This window comes from Musca domestica, unplaced genomic scaffold (genome assembly GCF_030504385.1).
Source record: "Musca domestica strain aabys unplaced genomic scaffold, Musca_domestica.polishedcontigs.V.1.1 2, whole genome shotgun sequence".
In the NCBI taxonomy this organism is placed as follows: domain Eukaryota; kingdom Metazoa; phylum Arthropoda; class Insecta; order Diptera; family Muscidae; genus Musca; species Musca domestica.
Genome location: NW_026712249.1, coordinates 8,925,921 through 8,945,632, shown reverse-complemented (window position 1 = coordinate 8,945,632; position 19,712 = coordinate 8,925,921). Strand labels below are relative to the sequence as shown.

At 34.5% G+C, this 19,712-nt stretch overlaps 1 protein-coding gene across 1 annotated transcript in view; it reads left to right on the top strand.

The window, feature by feature from the left end:
- LOC101888242 (acetylcholine receptor subunit alpha-like) overlaps positions 1-19,712 on the top strand; it is a 173,580-nt gene that overhangs the window by 94,549 nt on the left and 59,319 nt on the right. Inside the window, exons 2-3 of the mRNA XM_005178931.4 lie at positions 15,635-15,929; positions 16,234-16,414. Coding sequence (XP_005178988.1) covers positions 15,635-15,929; positions 16,234-16,414 — 476 coding nt within the window. The remainder of the gene's footprint in view (positions 1-15,634; positions 15,930-16,233; positions 16,415-19,712) is intronic.

Genomic DNA, 19,712 nt, shown 5'->3' with positions numbered 1-19,712 from the left:
CTAATATTGAAAAATGAGCCACTGAAATTAAAAAAGCGCAAGAACTTACACCGCAACAGAAAGAAAATAGTCTCAAAAGAGCTAAAGAGTTGCTTCACTTGGCCGAACGTGGTGATCTGCCGAATTTGGGGTTTCTCCGATTAGAAAAAATTTGTTGTTCAACAGTTTGTAAACAAACAAAATGATCGTGTTTACTTGCCAAAGAGGTCAGCTGAAAATGTGCACCTTCAGTTGGCCACCAGAACTCAAGAGCCGGCCATGGTGATGGTGTGGGCAACCATAACAGCCGATGGTCGCTCTCCGCTCGTATTAATCGACCGTGGCATCAGAATAAATGACGAATATTATCGCGAAAATAATCTGGAGGGTGTATTAAAGCCTTGGGCACGCAAACAATTTCGCCGCAGACCTTGGACATTCCGACAGGAGTCAGCACCATCGCACTCAGCACGTGCCACCCAAGAATGGTTACAAAATTAGGTTCCTCGTTTCATTCCAGCGCACAATGATCGCCAAAATTTCCGGATACCAATCCGTTGGACTATTGTGTCTGGAGTATTTTAGAAAGCAAGGTTGGCACTAAAAAATACCAAAGTGTCGATCACCTCAAGCAAGCGTATCGCCGGGAATGGGCCAAAATACCGCAGATCTACATTCGGACAGCGTGTGACGGTTTCATTGGCCATTTGAAGGCCATAATTCGTGCCAAAGGTGGTCAATTCGAACAAATCTAAACTTATTCTAAAATTTGATGCTATTTCCGACATTTTTTGCTTTCATTCAATAAAATTTAATAAAAAATGTGAAGATTATGGCGTTTGACTTTGTTGCAGTTTTTTTTATCTCACCCTTCAAATGGGAGCTATAGCTATATTTGAACCGAATTTAATGTACTTTCTTCTAGACTGTATTCGATCAGATGTACCAAAAATTAGGATTTTTGGGCTGATATTGACCATTTGGTGCACAATTAACCCGAAATCGGTTAAAGATATATATGGTAGCTTTATCCAAATCTGAACCGATCTTGATAAAATTTGGTAGAGATATTTCTGGGCTGTATCTGATACCAAACATAGTTCTCTTGCTGGGGGCATATTACGAATGTGGGGGACTTAAATACCCAATCGAATGAAACCTATATATGATAGCTATAGCTATATTTAAATCGATATTCACCAAATTTGAAGTACTTGCTTGTAGACTCAATTCGGTATGATGTGTCAAAATTGAGGTCATTTAGACCTATATTGGTCATTTGGTGCACAATTAACCCGAAATCGGTTAAAGATATATGGGAGCTATATCTAAATCTGGTCAGATTGTTACCAATTACAATAGGGTTCGTCTTTGGGCCAAACAAATATTTCATCCCAATCCATGGTTCACAAGAATAAATGGACAGACGGACGGATGGACTGACATGCATAAATCGACTCAGAAAATGATTCTATGAATGTCCTCAATAGTATCTATGGGTCTATCTCGCTTCCCTCCCCATGCTACAAACAAATGCACAAAGACAAAATACCCTTACCACTATGTGGTGTAGGGTATAAAAAATCATACTTCTATACAATGTCTTTTCAGGTATAGTCCTTTTCGGGATAGTCCTTGCACGGATAATTCTTGTCCGGATAGTCCTTGAAAGAAATAATAAAAAAAATAAACAAATGCGAGACTTGAAAAAAACCTGTTTATAATTTAGGTAAAATCCTCAAAATACCGAATATTGGGAGGTACCATGGGTGAAGCTGCGCAGACAATTTTCTGTCATAGGCTGTAGTATCCATTACAAACCTCAAATACCAAATTTGAAATAGTTCCGGTAAATAAATTCACTAAAATCATCAAAATACCGAATATCGGAGGGTGCAGTTATATGGAGGCAATACGAAGGCGTGGACCTACATGGCCAATTTTCTTTCTTAGGATGTAGTATCCTTTACGAACTTCAAATATCAAATTTGAAACAATTCCGGCAAATAAATTCACTAAAATCATCAAAATACCGAATATCGGGAGGTACCGTTATATGAAGGCTATACGAAAAAGTGGACCTGTACAGACAATTTTCTGTCACAGGCTGTAGTATCAATTACGAACTTCAAATACCTATTTTGAAACAATTCCGGTTTCCGCATATCGGGAGGTACATAATACACGTTTGAATAAATTTTTGTCAACGGAAGCTAGAGTGATTTCCAAAGACGGACAGACGGACGGACATTGCTAGATCGACATAGAATTGTATGCTGATCAAGAATATATATACTTTGTGGGGTCTAAAATGTATATTTCGCGGTGTTACAAACGGAATAACAAACTTAATATACCCTCCATACTCTGGTGGAGGATATAACAAGATTATAGTGTGAATGACCCACACAAAAATTGTTGTGAAATTCAAGATCCGTTGACATGGTCGCACTCTTCCTAAATGTCTTACATTTTTTTTTTAGTTCTGTAGACCTTGATTTCTAGAAGATGTCCTTTTATTGCCTGTTTCATATGTCTGTTAGCCCCTAAAAAAGGGAAAAGAAATCCACAGTTACAGTTCTGATGGTATTTACAAAAATTTCCTCATTAAGTGACTATACATTTTTATTGGACTTAATAAATATTTATTTGTACCTAAGCCACCCTAATACACCACCAGTCGACGTGTGAATGCCTACTTAAGTGTGTGCTTAATTTTGATTGCGTTGAGTTGTATACAATTCAGAATTGCAATTTAACCAACGGAACCAGAACTGCCTGCCCACGCCCACAATTCACAGCAGCAACAACAACAACAAACAAAAAAACGCTGCCACTGGCGCTGGCTTTCATCTTAAATTAAATTCATTTCATGTCCTGTACAACGGATGGCGGCCCTACAACCGGTTCTGCCACAAATGCTGCTGACGGGTTTTTTCTCTGTGGTTACGTATAGGCACGAACACAAACACATAGATCAACGAAAAAAATATATCACTGAACAGCATAAGCGAGAGAGAAAACACACGCACACACACACACGCCAGCCCCAAACAAATACACTTATAATACTCTGAAAATCAAAATGCAGTTTTTCACTTTCATTCAGGCAGCCAAGCGATTTTCGTTTCAGCCGCTTTTTGCGTTTTTTTTCTGGTTTCTAGGCTTTAGTCGAGGCTAAACTGGGATGATGCGCTGACAGAGCCGAAAGACCACAGCATTTAAATTTAAATGTTACAAGGATTACGGTGACCACAAAGTAAATTGTTGAAAATCTAGCAAAAAAAAACAACATCAGCACCAATAAATGAACAGCAATTGGCGGGCAGGCGTTGCGCTGGCAAACAAATTTCGTATTTTATTTTATTGCAATTTTATGGCCAAACATAAATTGAAAAAATAAAGCATAAAACTGATGAGGGAAAAGCCAAAAACAAATTTGTTTTTAACGGATGGCAAATATGTATTTGGGTGGGCGGTTAGCATTTGTTGCTTTTGTCCACAATGTCGTGCGAACAAAGGCGGCCGTAAGTGCAAAAAGAAGTGTGGATAATTAGGCTATTTTGAATTTTTTAAGGGTTATTGACAATGGAGATTTATTGACGGATAATCAAAACACGTCTAACATCTAAAAAAACGATAATAAAATCTGATAGACCTTTAAAAATATATTTTAAACATATTCGTTTTTAGGTTTGACAATTATTCAAAAAAAATATAAAAATCTATGCTATTAGGTCATATTGTCCTCCAAATAATTATTTTTAAATCAACGTTTTTAGTTCCAATGTCTTCCAAAAATACTATTTAATTCGATTTTTTTCAAAAACTAATTTTCATTTAAACGTAAATAATTATACCCTCCACCATTCTATGAAGGGTACATTAGCTTTGCCATTCCGTTTGTAACTCATCGAAATATTTATCATGGACCCTACAAAGTATATGTACTCTGTATCAACGTAAAATTCTAAGGCGATCTAGCGATGTCCGTCTGCCTCTCTATCTACCGTCTGTCTATCCTTCGAACGAATTGAGATTGAAGGCTAAAATTTTGCATATTTTTTGCCAGTAGGCAGGTTAAGCTCGTTTTCATATAGCCCCGCATAACGGAACCTTCCGACATTCGATGTTTTCAAATTTGAAGTTCGTAATGGGTACTATAGTCTACAAAAAATGTTTTTGTTTGCAGGTCCACGTCTTCGTATGGCCCCCATATAACGTTTACACTCGATATTCGGTATTTTCATCATTTTAGCGACATGATTCACTGAAATTGTTTCAAATTTCGTATTAGAAGTACGTAATGGGTACTACAGCCTATGACAAAAAATTTCGAATGCCGGTCCATGTCTTTGTATAGTTCTCATATATCTGTTTTCATTTAAGTTTGGTAGTTTTTAGATTTTTTTTTCAATTTTTCAAGTTCCTTCCAAATGGTGGAGGGTATTAAAAGTTCGGCCGACCGACCCTATCTGCTTTTTTACTTGTTTTTTTTTTTTTTTTTGGTAACTTTCTTATTTGGTAATTTAAAAATACTTCCACTTATATCTCAACTGAAGAAGAAATATTAAAAAAATAAAACCCGATTACAACAAAAAAAAAAAAAACAACAAAAAGCCAGTTTTCTGATAATCCTCTAAAAAATATTTTAAAATATATATATATTAAATTTTATAGTCCTTAAAAATTACAAAATCCTCATCTAAAAATCAAAAAAAGTTCAAAAATTTGTTAAAACTCTAAATAATAATAAATAAAAAATCTAAAGTCTATCGCCTTTCTGAGACCTTAAGAACCACTCAACAATTAATTCATTACCCTGATGATCATTCATGATGATTATTCATTTATAATTGCCCTCTATAGTTTCGATGTTCCTTGACAAAATACTCTTAAAAATCTTATTTGCAATCTTCATAGTCTTCCAATGAAATCCATGTTTAAGGACCTTGAAAAAATGTAAAATTAAAATTTAAAAATCCATTTTTATAGCCTTGATGGTCCTTGAAAAAATATTCTTTAAAAATCCACGTTTATTTCCTTGATGGTCCCTGAAAAATATTCTTAATCGTCCTGATGGTCCTTGAAAAAATATTCTTTAAAAATCCACGTTTACAGCTCTGATGGTCCTTGAAAAATATTTATTTAAAAAATCCACGTTTACAGCCCTGATCATGGTCCTTGAAATTTTTTTCTTTACAAAATCCATTTTTATAGCCCTGATGATGGTCCTTGAACATTTTTTTTACAAAATCCACGTTTATAGCCCTGATGATAGTCCTTGAAAATTTTTTCTTTAAAAAATCCACGTTTATAGCCCTATTGAAAATATATTCTTTAAAAAAAGTCCATGTCTATATACTGGAAGGTCCTTGAAAATATATTCTTTAAACTCCACGTGGTCCTGGATGGTCCTTGAAGAAATATTCTTTAAAAATCCTCGTTGTCCTGGATGGTTTTTGAAAAAATATTCTTTAAAAATCCATGTCTATACCATGGACGGTTCTTGAAAATATATTCTTTAAAATCCACGTGGTCCTGGAAGGTCCTTTAAAATGTATTCTTTAAAAATCCACCTCTATATCCTGGGTGGTTCTTTAACAAGTATTTTTTTTTTAAATCCATGTCGATATCATGGTTGGTCCTTGAAAAAATACTTTTTTAAAATATATATATATATATATCTTTGAAAAAAATTTTTTTTTAAAATTCCATGTTTATATCCTGGTTGGTCCTTGAAAATATATTTTTTAAAAATCCACATCTATATCTTGAAAGGTCCTTGAAATTATATTCTTAAAAATCCACGTCTATATCCTGGATGGTCAATGAAAATATATTCTTTAAATGCCCATGTCTATATCCTGGATGGTCTTTTAACAAATATTTTTTTAAAAATCCATGTCGATATCCAGGTTGTTCCTTGAAAAAATATATTTCTTAAAAATACATGTCTTGAAAAAATATTTGTTTAAAAATCCATGTCTATGTGGTTGGTCCTTGAAGATATATTCTTTTAAAATCCACGTCTATATCCTGAATGGTCCTTGAAAATATATTCTTTAAAAATCCATGTCTATATCATGGATGGTCCTTTAACAAATATTTTTTTAAAAATATACGTCTATATCCTGGTTGGTCCTTGAAAATATATTCTTTAAAAATCCATGTCTATATCATGGATGGTCCTTTAACAAATATTTTTTTAAAAATATACGTCTATATCCTGGTTGGTCCTTGAAAAAATATTCTTAAAAAATCCATGTCTATATTCTGGATGGTCCTTGAAAATATTTTTTTAAATCCACGGTTATAGGCTTGATGGGATTTGAAAAAATATTCCTTAAAAATTCACGTCTACATATTGGATGGTCCTTAAAAATATGTTCTTTAAAAATCCAAGTCTATATCCTGCATGGTCCTTGAAAAAATTATCTTTAAAAATCCACGTCTATATCCTGAATGGTCCTTGAAAATATAGTCTTCAAAATACATGTCTATATCCTGGATGGTCCTTGAAATTATAGTCTTCAAAATACATGTCTATATCCTGGATGGTCCTTGAAAAATATTCTTTTAAAATCCACATTTATAGCCCTTGTCCTTGACAAAATGTACTCTAAAACGTTCAAATTTATTGCCCAGGTCGTTTTTAAATAAATTTTTTTTTTGTTAAACCAATGTTTATATCCTTTATGGTTCTTAAGGAATCATTCTTTAAAATAACCAGAAATATATCCTTGATGGCTTTTAAAAAAAAAATTTTTATTTAATTCTCGTTAGAGTTTTGATAGTTCTTGGTAAATATTTTGTAAGTCCGTATTATATCCTTGTTAGTCCTATAAAAAAATATTAGAAGTCTACTTTCGTCCTTGAAAAATATCTTAAAAATATTTTATAAATTCATTTTTTTAATTCCAATTTTTGGTCCAATAATCTTTCAAAATCCAATTTCCTTAAAATTCCCAAAAGTTTACTTCCCAAATAATTTGCACTTCCTTGAACTTCATTTTCATAATAAAGTCCGACAATAACAACGAATTATACAAAAACAATCAAGAACAATTTAGCATTCCTTTATTTTTTTTTTGTCAGCCTTACAAATAACATGATAATGCCCGAAACTACAAATGCTTGCCGCATAGAATTTTATCAAAAGAAGGAAAAAGGAGCAGTTGAAGAAAAAACGCCGACCGACCGACCACAAAGGCAATAACGAACAACCTAGGAAATAATAATAAAAAACGGTCAAACAGCCCATAACGACAACTGAAAGTGGAGGAAAAGCGTTGCAAAAAAAAAAGAAAAACAAATTCTATAGTGAAGTGTGAACACTCACTTCACTTCACGTGGAAGCAGTAAAACAGCAATACAGCTGTGCAATTATTTGTCTGTCCTAAATGCTGGCTGGCAATGGTAGGTGGGTGGGTGGTTGGACTAGGCCAGCGTTTATAGGCCAAATAAATTCCAGGAAAAAAATAAATATTAATGCCGTATGATGCTTATGCCGGTGGTTGTCGTTTTTGACTATAAGGCTGTGGTCGGTATATCCTTCACTCTCCTCCCTCTCTCCCCCTCCACCCCTCTCACGAAATATGTATTACTGATTCTGCAGGCATTTCCAATTTCATGATTTTTTCGCAGTTTTTTGTTGCCTGTCATTTAACCGTATCCACCGAATTTGTTGTTATTATTTTTGAAGTTGTTGCCATTATTTTATGGGTGGTGAGTGTGTGTGTGTGTGTGTGAGAGAGAGAGTGTACTTTTATTTATTTATTTTTTTTTTTTGTGTTGCTTTAACGCCTAAATTTAAATAATTTGTTTTGCGACCGACTCGTTGAGTTGTTGTTGTACAAACACCTGAGGGCTATTACTGTGAAATGGTGTAATTTAATTGTATTATTCAAGTATTTGTACTAGCAGCATGCACACATACAATCACACCAACACTCACACACACGCACTGTGTGGAAAATGTGCAAGAATTTAAGTTGTATTAAATTTTTGTTGCGGATATTAAGGGGGATCATGATGCAGTTAATTTTTGGAAAAAAAATCCTTGGATCCTTTCTAAGGATTTTAAGGTCCCCATAAATGCTTACAATAGGGACTTGGTCAATATGTCTGAATATGACCTTCATATCCCTTTCCCTTCTCAATGAACTATCCACTTGAGTAAATAGCATTCTTAAGATTCAATTAGACATGCCATAACCATAATCATATAAAACAGCAAACCCATCTCATCTGTTATCTCAGAGAGCCACCTTAATGTCGTAGTTTTTGTTACAATGTTTTCCCGATAAAAACCGATTTAAATTTATTTTTCGCTTCCTGTAATGAATAATAAATATTTACACAATGTTTTTGTAGTCACATACATACATATTTATTTACAAAGTGGACTAATGCATGCGCATAACTTTGTGTGATTTTTAGAGGAATGTAATTGCTAATCGCATAAAAAGATTTTATTTGTATTAGCTTCCGAAGAATTTATTGAAAAGAGATTAGCACCAGATTTTCTCAAGAATTTCCTTGATTTATTTATTAAGGGTCATCGAGGCTATCAAAGTTGATTATTTTAAAATTTTTTTTTCAAGGGCCATCAAAGATATAGGCGTGGAGTTTTTAAGAAAAGCTTTAAGGATAATAAAGGCTATAAGCGGAGATTTTTTAAGAAAAGTTTTCAAGGATCATAATGGCTATATGAGGGGATTTTTTAAAGAAATTTTCTTGAAGGAGCATCAATGATATAGACGTGGACTCTTTAAATAATATTTTTTAAGGACCATTAAAGATATTGATGTGGATGTTTAAAGAATATATATCTTTCAAGGACCATCAAGGATATAGACGAAGTTTTTTAGAGAATATTTTTTAAGAACACTCAAGATTTTTAAATAATATTTTCCAAGGATATAGACGTGGATTTTTTAAAGAATATTAATTTCAAGGACAATCAAGGATATAGACGTGGATTTTTTTAAAGAACATTTTTTCAAGGACCACCAAGGATATAGACGTGGATTTTTTAAACAATATTTCTTTCAAGGACCATCAAGGATATAGACGTGGATTTTTTAACGAATGTTTCTTTAAAGGACCACTAAGGATGTAGACGTGGATTTTTTAAACAATATTTATTTCAAGGACCATCAAGGATATAGACGTGGATTTTTTAACGAATGTTTCTTTAAAGGACCACCAAGGATATAGACGTGGATTTTTTAACGAATGTTTCTTTAAAGGACCATCAAGGATATGGACGTGGATTTTTTAAAGAATGTTTCTTTAAAGGACCATCAAGGATATGGACGTGGATTTTTTAAAGAATATTTCTTTCAAGGACCATCATATAGACGTTGATTTTTTTTTACAATTTTTCTTAAAGGACCACTATATAGACGTTGATATTTCTTTCAAGGACCATCAAGGATATAAGCGTGGATTTTTTAAGAAAAATTTTCAAGGATCATAAAGGCTATAAGAGGGGATTTTTTAAAGAAATTTTCCTTGAAGGAGCATCAAAGATATAGATTTGAAGTTTTTAGAGAATATTTCTTTCAAGGACCATCAGGGCTAAAAACGTGGATTTGTTAAGAATATCGCTTTAAGGACCATCAAGGATATAGGGACATTTTTTTAAGGAGCTTCAAGGATATAGGCGTGGTTTTTTTTTTAAATATTTCTCTCAAGATCCATCAAGGATATAGACGTGAAGTTTTTAACGAAGATATCAAGAAACTCAGTACCTAGACATAGATTTTTTTAAGGATATTTTTTCAAGGTCCATCAAGGATATAGGCGTTGATTTTTTAAAGAATATTTTTTTATAGGCGTGGATTTTTTAACAAATGTTTCTTACGAAGAGCATCAAGGATATAGACCTGGATTTTTTAAAGAATATTCATTTCAGGGACAATCAAGTATATAGACGCGGATTTTTTAAAGAATATTAATTTCAAGGACCTTGAAGGATATAGACGTGGATTTTTTAAACAATTTTTTTTGAAGGACCATCAAGGATATAGACCTGGATTTTTTTAAGGAATATTTCTTTCAAGGATCATCAAGGATATGGAAGTGGATTTTTAAACAATAATTCTTTCAAGGATCATCAAGGATATGGATGTGGATTTTTTATAGAATGGATCAAGAAAGTCTGAGCCATATACGAGGATTTTTTAAAGAATATTTCTTTCAAAGACCATCAAAAATACAGACGTGGAATTTTTTAATGAATATTTCTTTGAAGGACCATCAATGATATAGACGTGGATTTTTTAATGAGTATTTCTTTCAAAGACCATCAAGGATATAGACGTGGATTTATTAAAGAATATTTCTTTCAAGGACCATCAAGGATATAGACGTGGATTTGTTAAGAATATTTGTTGAGGACTATCAAGGATATTGACGTGGATCTTTTTTTTCAGAATATTTCTTTCAAGGACCATCAAGGATATAGACATGCATTTTTAAGGAATATTTATTTAAAGGAATATCAAGGATATATCGTTAGATCAAGGATATAGACGTTGATTTTTTAAACAATATTTCATTCAAGGAACATCAGGGATGTATACGTGGATTTTTTAAAGGAATATTTCTTTCAAGAACCATCGAAGATACAGACGTGGATTTTTTAAGGAATATTTCTTTCAAGGATATAGACGTGGATTTTTTAAAGAATATTAATTTCAGGGAAAATCAAGGATATAGACGTGGATTTTTTAATGAATATTTTTTTCAAGGACAATCAGGGAAATAAACGTGGATTTTTTAAATAGTATTTATTTCAAGGGCTTGGAAGAGAAGTTTTTTCAAAGACAATCAAAAATATTGGCGTGGAGTTTAAGAGAACATTTTTTCAAAGGATAGTCAAGCACATACATGAGGATTTTTGAAGAATGTTTTCTCAAGGACAATCCAGGATATATACGTCGATTTCTAAGTTTTCAAGGATATCAGAGATATAAAAGAGAATTTTTTAAAAATAATTTTTTAAGGACAATCAAGTATACATACGTAGATTTTTGAGAGAAGGACATCAGGGATATAAATGTGGATTTTTCGAGAATTTTTTAAAAACAAACAAGGATATAAACGTGATTTTTTTTAAAATATAGCTCCAAGGAATATGGACGTGAATTTGTAAGAGAAGTTTTCAAGGACATCAGGGTCATTAACTGGGATTCTATTGGTGATTTTTTTATGAACTAGGATATTTAAGGATATTTTTTAATAAATATCGGGGGGAGGATATTTTAAGATTTTTTAAGGACCAGCAGGATTCTTTTAAAATTTTTTAACGATTTTTTTTAACAACATGAATTTCAAAGTTTTTGCAATGGATTTTGTAAAAAAAATGAGAAACACCCCATCGGTGTTCCAATATTCATTTTAAAAAAAGAATGAACATTTTTTGTTCTTTTTTATAAAAATCTAGTGTTACCAGATCCAATGGCGTGAATTTTATTTTTAGGGGAAATTTCAGATTTGCATTATTAAGAAAATGTTCAACGGAATTTTAAAGCTACAAACTGCTGAAAATCGGGCATCATTTTTTAAAGAGTTTTCAGCACTGAAGTACACTATGAAAAAAGTGATTCAAATTGCGTCGCTTCGACTTGCGTCGAACTTTTTCTGGCCCATTAACGACGCAATTCGGATCCCTAGTGTACCAGTTTTTAAATATTATTTCAAGGATCGTCATTAAAGGCTATACTCGAGGTTTTTTTATTTATATATTTTAAGAATCTTAATAAATTTTTTTTAAAAAAACAATGTTTTGGATTTTTTACTGATTTATTTTTCAACGACTACGGATTTATTTTAGATTTTTAAGGATTTAAACTGTAATCTTGGACCTTTAAACATTTGTTTCATGCTCTAAATCTTATGAGAAATTTTATTGTAGATTTTCGGAAACATTCAAGGACTTTAAAGTTGATTTTCTTAAATTTTGTACAAATACCTTATTTTTTTGACAAATTTTGTTAATAACTGTAGTTGTGTATTTTATAGATTCCAAGAATTGTCAGGATTATTTCATAGGATTTAAGAAAGTTAAAACTTGATTACTGATATTTAAAACCTTTGATTCAGCGTTTTTTATGATTTTCTCTGAAAGTTTTTTTTTTTTTTTTTCAAGGACAACTGTTTCAAAAGCTATCAGAAAATTTCAGGTTTTTTTTTAGTTTTTTACATTTTTTAATATTTTTTCAACTACTACAAATGTGTTTTTTTATTTTTTAAATTATTTTCAAGGATTTTAGATTTGATTTTTAAGGATTTTAACCATTTTTTTAATATTTTCGGGGACGTTAATATATATTCTTTTGGAAACAGTGGCAATAGATATTAGGAAATTTCATGATATTTATTCTTTTATATTTGAATAGTTTTTAAAATTTTTTCAAGGTATTTAATTTTATTTATTTTTATTTGATTTATTATTATTATTTTTTTTTTTTTTTTGATCCATCAGGATTATTATAATGATTTTTTTAGAAAAAATCTAGGTATTTTTAAGGACCTCTTTAAGATTGTCGTTGCATAAAAGACCATTTAATGACTTCCATTAAGAGGATGCCCGTGACTGGCATTTTTATCTAAGGACAATTTTTTAGGATCTTTAGTCTATGGAACACCAAAAACCTCTTAATGATATTCCAGAAATAATTATCCCTGAAAAATATTATATAAAATCCCCGTATATTGATTATCCTTGAAAAATGTTCTTTAAAAAATCCACGTTTATGGTATTGATTATCCTTGAAAAATATTCCTTAAAAAAGGCCTATATCCTTGATATTCCAGCTATAGCTGACCTTTAAATGGTTATTGCCTTTACTTTCTTATAACTACAATCCGTCCGTACAATCCTCTTTCCGTCACCAAATAAACATCCATATTGGAATAATTTTCAATTATCAAATTGCAGTTTTATTTTAAAAACCCCATTCAATCTTGAAATATCCACAAATTTTCAAATCTCATTATGTTCATAATTTTTTTTCAAATAATTTTCTTTGTATTTCTAAAATTGAAATTCTACTAAAATATTATTATCCCTGCAAACATTCTCCCGAACATAACATCATTATTGATGAATCTATTTTTCCATTTCATTCCATTCTGTTTATTGGCTTTTAGGGCATGCCATGCCATCCATGGCTGTTATTGTTCGGCTAATTTGTTATTGTTATTCAGTAATTATTTATTATTTATACAAATGGCCAAACAAATAATAAACTTTTGGCATTTATCAATAAACAGTTTAGCTTAACTTATCTCATGGTCTCCGCTTCGGCCTCTCTTCATCCCGCCTGACCGATTCCAGGCCATTGTCTAACTAATAAACTGAGCCGAAATGGGCTCGTTTATTGTTCCTTTTGTTTGATTTCCTTTTTCAACAATTTTTGGGAGATGGATTGAAGATTTGACAAAGTAAACACAATTAATACCCATCACTGTCACTTTTGAGACTATTAGGCGAGGCATTATTGCGAAAAGTTTGGGTATTTCTTCCATTCAACACCTCATCCTCCCCCCGCTCCCAGTCTTCGATTCTGTGAATATTAATTTAAATATTTCGAATTAGAAAGAATCAATCAAATCATTATTCATACAAATATTGAACAATAGGCAAATTTTCCTTACCCATGTCTTCCTCGCCCTGTCACTGGCACAACTCCTCGCTCTCCTCGGCGGAGCTATAGGCCCAAAGTTATTGTTTGGCAACAAAAGAAATGTCCATTATCTGATATCTCTGTGGATGTGAATAAAATTCAAATATTTATCAATGATTTAATGAAAGATGAAAAATTGTTTTTGACCCCTCGAAGTCAGGGCTTAAAGGAAGTCAACATAAAATATGCAGACCACAAAAAAGGAAAAAAAGTGGGAGCATATAGAGAATTTGGAAGGTGAAGGAATGATTTTACAGAAAAATAAGGAAATTTAGGTCAGATTTAATTTTAATGAAAATTGAAAAAAAAAATCTTCGAAAAAAAACCGATCTCCAGGCCAGCTGCATAGGGTTTCCATTAGGAAATCACCTATTCATCCTGGCTGAATAGGGTTTTCATTAGGAAATCACCTATTCAGCATGGCTGAATAGGGTTTCCATTCAGCCTAGCTGAATGGAGATTCCGTTAGGACAACTCCTACTCAGCCTGGCTGAATAGAGTTTCCGTTAGGACAACTCCTATTCAGCCTGGCTGAATAGAGTCTCCGTTAGGACAACTCCTATTCAGCCTGGCTGAATAGAGTCTCCGTTAGGACAACTCCTATTCAGCCTAGCTGAATAGAGTCTCCGTTAGGAGAACTCCTATTCAGCCTGGCTGAATAGAGTCTCCGTTAGGACAACTTCTATTCAGCCTGGCTGAATAGAGTTTCCGTTAGGAAAACTTCATATTCAGCCTGGCTGAATAGAGTTTCCGTTAGGAAAACTTTCTATTCAGCCTGGCTGAAAAGAGTTTCTGTTAGTACAACTCCTATTCAGCCTGGCTGAATAGAGTTTCCGTTAGGACAACTCCTATTCAGCCTGGCTGAATAGAGTTTCCGTTAGGACAACTCCTATTCAGCCTGGCTGAATAGAGTTTCCGTTAGGACAACTCCTATTCAGCCTGGCTGAATAGAGTTTCCGTTAGGACAACTCCTATTCAGCCTGGCTGAATAGAGTTTCCGTTAGGACAACTCCTATTCAGCCTGGCTGAATAGAGTTTCCGTTAGGACAACTCCTATTCAGCCTGGCTGAATAGAGTTTCCGTTAGGACAACTCCTATTCAGCCTGGCTGAGTAGGGTTTCCGTTAGGACAACTCCTATTCAGCCTGGCTGAGTAGGGTTTCCCTTAGGAGATCTTCTATTCAGACTGGCTGAATAGAGTTTCCGTTTGGAGAACTTTTATTTATTCTCGTTGCAGAGGGTTTTTCGTAGAATAACTTAGTTTAATTGAAATATTTTTTATTCCGAATTGTATTAATAAATTATTTAACTCAATTGTTCTCCCCCTCCCTCCTCGGCTGTTAATTACTCTGCGAGGTTTTATTCTCACACAACAACGACAGCAAAAAGACAATAACAAAATTAATGATCATACGTTTTATGACAATTAAATTCAATCGTTGCAAACATAAAATTTAATTTTTTATTGCCATCATTTGTTGAACATCAGAATTCATTTTCATTTTGTGTTCTCACTTCGATTTTAACTTCCGTCGGTTGGGTTGGGTTTGGTTTGGCTTGGTATACCGCCAAGCCTTTGCAGCGGCCAGGCCATAACCATGTTGGCCATTGTGGTGGCCGCTGATGATGGGGATGATGAGTACGACGATGGTGCTGGCGAGCCTGTCGCCGAGACACAGTTTCCATGTGAACTGACGATAACAACATAAATTACATCTTAAATGGTTGTAATAAAAATTCAAACAAATTTATTGCAAACAATCAGACATACCAGCCGACAAATAGATGGTTGCAGACGGACATCGAACTGGCAACCCATACATAGGAAACCAGCCACAATCATTTATTTATGACTTTTATTTTATGAGGATGATTTTATTATTTAACTCGGAGAGTGGTGACGAAAAGCCCTTCTAATTTTGGGATATGTTTTCTTCTCTCTCTCTCTCGTTTCAGGCAGCACATCGAATCCCGATGCAAAACGTCTGTACGACGATCTCCTTAGTAACTATAACAAATTGGTACGACCCGTGGTCAATGTAACGGACGCTCTGACGGTACGCATTAAACTCAAATTGTCACAGCTGATTGATGTCAATCTGAAGAATCAAATCATGACAACGAACTTGTGGGTGGAACAGTCCTGGTATGACTACAAACTGCAGTGGGAGCCCAAGGAGTATGGCGGTGTGGAAATGTTGCATGTGCCCAGCGATCATATATGGCGACCGGATATTGTCCTCTACAACAAGTAAGTCAAGCATTGGTCTCATCCCACCATCTCTGTTTGTCCAGACCTCATTTCCACTCAAACCACATCCATGGAACACAACACATATTTGTTCATTCATTTCATGACTCTAAAACTTTTCCAATTATTGTATGTACAACAACAACAAAAACAACAACTAACTTGTTTCTTTTTTATATCTCCATCTTTCTTGTTCGATGCTGTTTCGCTGTTGTAATGATTTTTTTTCGCCACAACTCCTCTTCACCGGTCATCGCCATCGTCTTTGCCACACCCCCGCCTCATTCCCCGCGAATCCATCCAGTGCTGATGGTAATTTCGAAGTAACTTTGGCCACCAAGGCAACACTCAACTACACGGGACGTGTTGAGTGGCGACCACCTGCTATCTACAAAAGTTCATGTGAAATTGATGTCGAATATTTTCCCTTCGATGAACAAACTTGTGTCATGAAATTCGGCAGTTGGACATATGATGGATTCCAGGTGAGTTCTATTGCCATTATATTGGATGTACAATAAGTGACCCTTGAGAAAGTTAAGTTCGGCATTTTTAAAATAAGGAAAAATGAAAGGAATAACAGGGGTTTAAAGGGAATCAGAAATTGTTCCAAATGAAATTAAATGACTGAATATAAATTTTCCTAAAGAAAAAAATCCTAACGGAAACCCTATTCAGCCAGGCTGAATAGAAGTTTCCTAACGGAAACTCTATTCAGCCAGGCTGAATAGAAGTTTTCCTAACGGAAAACCTATTCAGCCTGGCTGAATAGAAGTTTTCCTAACGGAAAACCTATTCAGCCAGGCTGAATAGAAGTTTTCCTAACGGAAACCCTATTCAGCCCAGGCTGAATAGAAGTTTTCCTAACGGAAACCCTATTCAGCCCAGGCTGAATAGAAGTTTTCCTAACGGAAACCCTATTCAGCCCAGGCTGAATAGAAGTTTTCCTAACGGAAACCCTATTCAGCCCAGGCTGAATAGAAGTTTTCCTAACGGAAACCCTATTCAGCCAGGCTGAATAGAAGTTCTTCTAACGGAAACCTTATTCAGCCAGGCTGAATAGAAGTTCTCCTAACGGAAACCCTATTCAGCCAGGCTGAATAGGAGATTTCCTAACGGAAACCCTATTCAGCCAGGCTGAATAGGAGATTTCCTAACGGAAACCCTATTCAGCCAGGCTGAATAGGAGATTTCCCAATGGAAACCCTATTCAGCCAGGCTGAATAGGAGATTTCCCAATGGAAACCCTATTCAGCCAGGCTGAATAGGAGATTTCCCAATGGAAACCCTATTCAGCCGGAAAGAGATTTCCTAACGGAAACCCTATTCAGCCAGGCTGAATAGGAGATTTCCCAACGGAAACCCTATTCAGCCAGGCTGAATTGAAGTTTTCCTAACGGAAACCCAATATTCAGCCCAGGCTGAATTGAAGTTTTCCTAACGGAAACCCAATATTCAGCCCAGGCTGAATTGAAGTTTTCCTATGGAAACCTCTATTCAGCCGAGGCTGAATATAAGTTTTCCTATGGAAACCTCTATTCAGGCCAGGCTGAATAGAAGTTTTCCTAACGGAAACCTCTGTTCAGCCAGGCTGAATTGAAGCTATCCTATGGAAACCTCTATTCAGCCCGGCTGAATTGAAGCTATCCTGTGGAAACCTCTATTCAGCCCAGGCTGAATTGATGTTTTCCTAACGGAAACCTCTATTCAGCACAGGCTGAATTGAAGTTTTCCTAACGGAAACCTCTATTCAGCCCAGGCTGAATTGAAGTTTTCCTAAGGGAAACCTCTATTCAGCCCAGGCTGAATTGAAGTTTTCCTAAGGGAAACCTCTATTCAGCCCAGGCTGAATTGAAGTTTTCCTAACGGAAACCTCTATTCAGCCCAGGCTGAATTGAAGTTTTCCTAACGGAAACCTCTATTCAGCCCAGGCTGAATTGAAGTTTTCCTAACGGAAACCTCTATTCAGCCCAGGCTGAATTGAAGTTTCCTAACGGAAACCTCTATTCAGCCCAGGCTGAATTGAAGTTTTCCTAACGGAAACCTCTATTCAGCCCAGGCTGAATTGAAGTTTTCCTAACGGAAACCTCTATTCAGCCCAGGCTGAATTGAAGTTTTCCTAACGGAAACCTCTATTCAGCCCAGGCTGAATTGAAGTTTTCCTAACGGAAACCTCTATTCAGCCCAGGCTGAATTGAAGTTTTCCTAACGGAAACCTCTATTCAGCCCAGGCTGAATTGAAGTTTTCCTATGGAAACCTCTATTCAGCCAACTCTGAATTGAAGTTTTCCTATGGAAACCTCTATTCAGCCGAGGCTGAATATAAGTTTTCCTATGGAAACCTCTATTCAGGCCAGGCTGACTAGAAGTTTTCCTAACGGAAACCTCTATTCAGCCCAGGCTGAATTGAAGATTTCCTATGGAAACGTCTTTTTCAAAGAAATAGTCATTTCATGGGAAATCTTATAATTTCTCACCATTTTGCTATTCTCTAAAGTTTAAGATTATCAATTTTAAAACTCTGAACCACTGTTCAGAATTGTTGTTATGGTGCCCTCAAAAGAAATGTTACCGACCATCACGATTCCATCTTAAATGGATCAATAACTCTCCACGACAAAGTGAACACTTCGATGTAATCTACAACTTTATTACTTCTATACCCTGGGTTAGGGATATGTGAATGGATTCCAACACATGCATCACACACACCTGTGTGTGTATTTGCCAAATGAAATTAATTCCACACTCCCACATACATACACACATTTTCACCAAAGATATGCAATACCTACGTGCCACTGCTCTCTCTCTCTCTCTCTCTCTCTTTCTCTCTCGCCGTGTGTGTGTAGTGGTGTACATGAATTGCCATACATCATTTGATATGAAAAGGTTTTTAAGTAGGGTTTTAAAATGTAATTGCTTTGGAAAGAATTTAAAAAGAGTGACGAGAGGAGAAGAAAGCCAATGGGAAAGAGAGGAGAGATAGTTCCATTCATTGCCATTGCAAAAGGTGTAGCCCAATGTTAAATTGTGTGTTGATGTGTTTCTCTAACATTTACAACCATAATGAAGCTGATATTAACTTCTACACAAACAAACAAATAAACAGACACCTATCTAGGTAGCTGCGAAACGTGAGACGACGACGTAATATCATGTCAGGTTTGCTGTCTATCGTTCGTGGGTGCCCGTAAACAGGAGGGTATCCAAGGAAATAGTTTATTAAACTAATTTCCTTCATTGCTCACAGTAACAATTTCCGTTTTGTTAAAAACATCATCTAAAGTGTTTAGTTTATGTTCTCTGGCTGGTGGAAAAAATTCTTTTCTTGCTTTTTTTTGGTCGAGACGTTTAGTTGGGTTGCGGTGATTTTTAGATGTTTTTCCTTACGTTCCTTTTTTTTGTTGAACGTTTTGATCTGCAGCCTAGTTAAGTTGCACAGATGATGTCTGATGTTGGGTATTAAAGGAAACAATGTTTTTTTCTTGGCCACCCAACGGAAAGTTTTAATGTCGGAGGAAAACGAAAACATTTACTTCTTAGGATAAGGAAGATGCTGTTTTTTCCTTATCGTAGCTTAAAAATAAAATCAAAATCTGGGAATGCAAAATATTTAAGTATTTTTCTTTAAGTTGTGCAATTTTTCATGGAGTCACTGCAACTGACTGGATTTTGGAAATTGAATTCTTTACAAATGTAAAAAAAATATTTTAAATTTAATGTCATTTATTGAGAATTCTTAAAACAAAAAACACACACACCCAGAAGATCCAAATGTTA